Source organism: Sparus aurata, chromosome 3, assembly GCF_900880675.1.
Source record: "Sparus aurata chromosome 3, fSpaAur1.1, whole genome shotgun sequence".
Lineage (NCBI taxonomy): Eukaryota > Metazoa > Chordata > Actinopteri > Spariformes > Sparidae > Sparus > Sparus aurata.
This window is the reverse complement of record NC_044189.1, coordinates 1,106,788-1,112,788: the sequence shown is the minus strand read 5'-3', so window position 1 is coordinate 1,112,788 and position 6,001 is coordinate 1,106,788. Positions and strand designations below refer to the sequence as shown.

The 6,001-nt window shown below is 37.9% G+C and overlaps 1 protein-coding gene across 5 annotated transcripts in view; it reads left to right on the top strand.

Annotated features, from left to right (window-relative positions):
- The first annotated feature begins 4,102 nt into the window (after positions 1-4,102).
- The window catches only part of LOC115577177 (contactin-5-like), a 134,764-nt gene continuing 132,865 nt past the window's right edge, over positions 4,103-6,001 (top strand). For all 5 annotated transcript variants that reach the window (XR_003983041.1, XR_003983038.1, XM_030410094.1 and 2 more), the window contains exons 1-4: positions 4,103-4,229; positions 5,120-5,377; positions 5,480-5,740; positions 5,826-5,894. Coding sequence is in view for 3 of the 5 variants with exons in the window: in XM_030410094.1 (XP_030265954.1) it covers positions 4,148-4,229; positions 5,120-5,377; positions 5,480-5,740; positions 5,826-5,894 (670 nt within the window). In the remaining 2 variants the exon portion in view is untranslated. The remainder of the gene's footprint in view (positions 4,230-5,119; positions 5,378-5,479; positions 5,741-5,825; positions 5,895-6,001) is intronic.

The following is a 6,001-nucleotide window of genomic DNA, read 5'->3' as shown; positions in this document are numbered from 1 at the left end:
CGTATGACAGCCCAAAGAAGAACATGTTACTGAAGGCACGCTGTGGAGTTCTTCGTCATGTTTCCATTAAGTGTTGTATAAAACATTGAGGATTAGCAGACGTGTGCATTTCCTTCCTCTTGCTGCCGCCATCTTGTCTCGGGATACTGGCCTCTACAATTAGTAAGTAGGGTATACCAGACTGCTTTTTGAGGTTTTAATGACAGAAATGTCAGAACTGAGCAACAATGATTCTCAAATTTAACAGTAAGTTACCATCCTGATACTAAATTAACCTAGCTGTTGGTCAGGTAAAGAATAAAAAGTTTGATTTCTATGAAAGTAATATATCACTTAGATGCTGAATATGATACGTGTCAATCAGCTATGTAGTTGTATGTGTTATTAAATGATCTACTTAAAGTGTTCCTTCATAACTCTGCACAACCCAGCTGAGGGAAGCCATTTTATATAAGAAGAAAATAGAGTACTTACAAACTAATTACACATGGACGATCTCAAATATTGAATCATAGAAATGTTATTGTCACTATTTACATATCAGTGTCTTTTTGAATGGAACTGGACCACATTCTCTATCTATCTATTTATCTCTCTCTCTGTCTGTCTATATGTCTATATGTGTGTATGTATTAGGGATGTTCCAAAATATTGATACTACGATATATTGCGATATTTTGAGGCACATTATCGATACACTGGTGCCAAATATCTATAGTTAATCATATTTAAGTTGCAGTCAGTGTGTGTGTTAAGAAGAGCCACTATGCAATATACAATTTGTCTTACTTGGCTGTCATTCATGTAAAATAGATTGATAATGTTTTGAAATTCCTGTGAAATGGATTCATTGCAGTCAATAATTTCTGAATTTCTTCAGTGACCGATATCGCGATGTAGGCTATCGTGGATGAAATTTCTTGCAATATCTCGATTATCGCAGGATCGCTGTATCGTGATAATATGGTTATAATTGGCAAAATATCGTGATAGTATCATATTGCAAGTACCTGGTGATACCCAGCCCTAAAATATATATATTTATATATATATACATATATTACATATATACATATACATACATTTTCTGTGATGAATGAGTGGAACATCCTAGCCAAACATACTATTTTGTCACAAAAAACATTCTTGATGTTTGTTACTGAACCATGATGCCAAACACTGAGATACATACTGAATGGTGACTTCTGTGTTTTACATCATAGAAATGTACCAATGCCACATATTAGCTCAGCACAAAGACTGCCAACAGCTCTTTCAAACACTTGTGATTGTTGTTCAGAATTAAAACTGCGGAAGGCAATCATGGTGCAGACTCTGACTGTTTTTTATTTTGTATAAATATATTTAGTTTTTGTGTTTTTCGTGTGTATGCGTTTTATGGAAGCTTGTATGAAGTATGTCCAGTTTATTTTGTATGAAAGTTATAGTAATAGTAAGGTGTCAACTTCTAATATCCAGTGCTGTAGTCGATGTCTTTGAATATTGAAAATAAATTACAGGAACATGTTCCTTTTCTTTAAAAAGAAAAAAAAACATTGCAAAAACACTGAGTGAGTTAAAGTTGAGTTAAGGGAAAAGAGGCATGCCTGGTGTGACTTTCTGTTTCTGTTGAGTGAGACAGAGTTTACTAAAAAAGTTTTCGGACAACGCACGTTAGCAGTAGCACCTCCGACGCGCCGCCATCGTGTAAGACAAAAAGTGTCGATCCTCGAGTGCGACCTAACAGGTAGGAGGTCCACCATTACTCTCCTGCCTGTTAGGTTGCAATCTCTGTGTACACAAACAATGTTCTCAATGCTCGTGCTCATGTGTAGAGACCCTGGTGATACTTTGAGCAAAGTTTCATGTTGTGTCGAGACTTCTTACTGTTTTAAAAATAGAGATTTTGATGCTATCGTAAAAGTGCCCGCAGCACTCCCATTGAAAATGAGTTGAAAATAGTGCCTTTTTCATTGCAATTATGCTTTTATACGAAGGTTTGACTCATATTCAATCACAAATAAAGCCTCGGTTGCTTTTTGGCGAGAGTTTCACTTTAAGTTTTATTGTAGTTTTCTCATCAGTGTTTTTGCCATCTGAAGTTGTGGAAAGTAACAGGATGTCTTATGATACTTGATATAAATCCAGTCCAAAATGTTTGGATAGGTGTTGCACACTTGTGTGACTTCTAATGTTGTTTCTTTACTGTGTTATTCTGCAAAATACATGAATACTTCATACTCATTTCTGTCCAGCTTTCTTCTGAGCACCACAGTTCAGTGTGTGTGTGTGTACCGACCTAAAACACCAGTTAAACAAAAAAATAGCTTCCAACGAATGCCTCGCAAATATATCAAGTTGCACAAAATATGACTGTCGCTCCTTGTTTCATTATTGAGTATGACTGCACTACTTATTCACAGTTATGACTGAAGCTATTCAAGCACTACAGTTCAGAGTGCCACCTTTGTTTACTGTATGTTGAGTCAGTGTGAATACATTTAATAATTAAATCAAATCAATGTAGACTTATCAACAAACTTCATGTATGACACACACTCAACATGACATATAAAAACTTTTTACACTAAATGTGACTATTTACACTGAATGTAATAGAATTAGATGGAAAAGTCAGATGGTATTAAAGTAATGAAGTTTCTGCGCATGGTGTCTGACAGTTCTGATGTTGCATCTTTAGTGTTATGTATTAATCACTGTTTTTAATTGAAGAATATCCTCATCTCATCACAGCAGCTTACACCAATAAATGTTAACAGTAACTTATGAGATTAAAGGTTCTGACTGTAGCTAATGAAGCTTGTTAGCTCGGTTAGCCGTGCAGCTAGCAAGAGAGGAGCTGTTGACTGCTGGGACAAACAGGTTTTATCTCAACAACACTAGACACAGACGTCTTTGACATAAAGTAAAAACTTTTATTTCTTTACATTCTGTTTTTAATTGTAGATAATTATTCAATTCTTATATTGCACCTTTAAAGACTGTTTCAAAAGGAACCACCCTTAGCAAAAAGTAGTTTATTCAAGTGTACAACAAGTATACTTATTTTATACTAAAACTGAGGCAGTATACTTTAAGTGTACTTTTTATATACTACATTTTATATACTTAAGAAAAGTATAGTGAAGTATACTTGGCTTACACTGAAAAATATAAAGAATAGTCTGAGACTAAGTACATTAATACTTAGACTTATACTTTAATACTAAAGCTTATACTTGTACTTTAGTATACTGTGGACTGTGGCGCAAAGACTCTTGGGTATTCTGTTATTGTTGGTGTAATTATGATTAGTGAATGTGGTTGTGAATAAGATGATGTGTAAGATGGTTGTGGGTTAATTCACATCCTTTGTTCTGTGGTTAAATTGTGTCGAATTAACAAAGATGATAAAAATGTTGGCACCGTGAGTGAAGGGGTGTTTTCCGGGAGAGACTTCCCGTCTGTTAAGCTGTGGGCATGAGTTCTAATAAATGGTGAATCTCTTGCTAGAGCTTGCCACATTTGAAGCACTAATACTTACAATATCTTGATGTAAGTACAGATAAAGGTTGAGTCATTGAGTTGTGCTTACATGTAATTTAGCAGAATAAAAAGGTTTTTCACTACACACATTGCTTTGAGGTATTACTCCTGTTATAAACTTAGATGTTAATAAACTAAAATGTGGACAAGAAGTATATACTTGGTACACTAGTAGTATATAGATAAGTATGCTTGTTGTATACTTGAAAGTGTACTTCTGTAAACTTAAAATGACCTTATAAAGTATATCTAAAGAATACTTTTATATACTAAAAATTTGCCATTTTAGTCAGAAGAAGTATTAAATTAGTATACTTTCTAGTATGCTACAAGTACATGGTCCATAGTATACTTGCTATACGTATACTTATACTCAAGCATACTTAATAAAATGAACTTCAAGTATGCTACTTTTTGCTAAGGGCAACCTGGCTTCAAACAGCCAGGACTTTATCTCTTTACACTCTGAGCTGTGAATATCAAAGTTTCATTTTCCAGGACGATGACGTTCAGTTCCTCAGTCAGCGGAGAAGGAAGAGGAAGACGACCAGTCGGGATGAGTGACACTGAAGCTTCGGTCTGATCAGCAGCAGTTCTGAACATGTTGAGTTTTATGATCTTCTGTCCCGTCTGGTTCCTGCTCACAGTTCTGATCGTCTGCAGAGAAAACTCCACAGGTACAGGTGGGTCTCAGCTTCTGAATCTTCAGTATCGGTCATTTTATTTTATTACTGAGTTGTTTTCTGTGTCTGAGTTACTTATTCACTCACACGGACGTTCTGTGTGGTGGCTCTCCATTAACATCTGTAGTTTGAGATTAAATACTTCAAAATAAAAGTTTTAAGACATTTTGTGCAATAAGAAGAAGTAAATCATTCGACTGACGATTAGTTTTATATTTTACTTTTCATAGCAGTTGTAAAAGAGGTCATATTGTACTGAGAAAGAAAAGAAAAAGTACAACAGTGATTTACAAATGATAAAAGCTGAAAACAGTGAGAAAATTCCTCAAATAACAAAAATGATTGACTCTCGAATCCAATTTTTATCAAAGAAAACAACATTACGGTTTAATTATTCACATAATGTAAATGTTTGAACTCACAGTCAGTGTGATTCTGTCTGCGTTGTTATTTAAGGCGGGTTGAAGCACAGCGAGCGTGTTTCCATGAGATAAAACAGGAATAGCAGCTAAAACAGGAAACGAGGCTAAAAACTGAACATCAGCAGGAGATGAGTGACACAGAGACAGTATCTCTACACTGACTTTATGTACTTTTACTTCAGTAACACATCTGAGTCTTTTCTGACTTCATTAATGAATAATTTAGAGTTTAACTGCTTTATTAGATTACGTTACAGAGAAAAACTTAATATTTACATGAAAGTGAAATGTTTTATCAGTTTTACAGTAAATCAACTGTATAATGTAGTAATTACAGTAATCTACAGTAATCTACAGTAATGTACAGTAAACATTAGATTACTATAAAACATTTCATGACATTAACCACAGTGAGCAGAGACACGTCAGGCTGTCAGAGGTCACATTCAGATCTGTTCTCTCCTCCAGCTGTGATCCTGTTGTCAGTCCCGGAGGATCACCACGTCCGCCTGCCGTGTGGCGGCTCCGGCAGTTCTGATGTGGTCTGGACTCATCAGGACCGGACAGTCCTGGTGACCCGACAGGGGAGCTACGAGACCAACGAGGACCCCCGGCGGTACCGTCTGCTGCCTGACGGCAGCCTGTGCCTGCTGCAGCTCGACGACTCTGACGATGGAGAGTATCGCTGCAACCAGCAGCTGGTGGCCGAGCTGCAGGTGCTCACAGGTAGACTGAGAGCAGTGCATTGTGGGACATATGTAGAAAGGTGTCTTTAAAGAGTCTCACTCCCAGGTGGTCCCGGTGACCCTCTTTGTATCTGGCCCTCAGGTGAGGACTTCCGGGTGCCTGCAGGCCGGACGCTGCTGCTCCCCTGCAGCAGCTCCTCTAAAGCCAGACAGAGGTGGTTCTACAGGAGGGACGGAGGGAGGCGGGAGCTGATCTTCACCTGGTTCAGGAACAGCACGATGAAACCGGAGAGGAGTCGGCTCAGCTACGAGAACGAGGCGCTGCAGATCCGTGACCTGCAGCCAGAGGACGCTGGACAGTATCAGTGCAGCGGGAAGACGAGCTCAGTCAGCGTCCTGACAGGTGGATCGGCTGATTGAGTGTTTGATTCCCAACATGTTGTCAGAGACGTCACAAATCTAAAAATATCTTTTATTCTGTTCATCAGTGCAGCCGGAGCCGACCAGCATCCATCAGACCAGCAGGACAACGACCACACCTGCTGTGAGGACAACAGGTGGGATGTGTTCACGTTAAAGACCGTGTAAAGCGGCAAAAAAATTGTGTTATGAGTTTGTCACACCAAAGAAACATGTATCATTGACCACTGAGCCAAATTTGAAA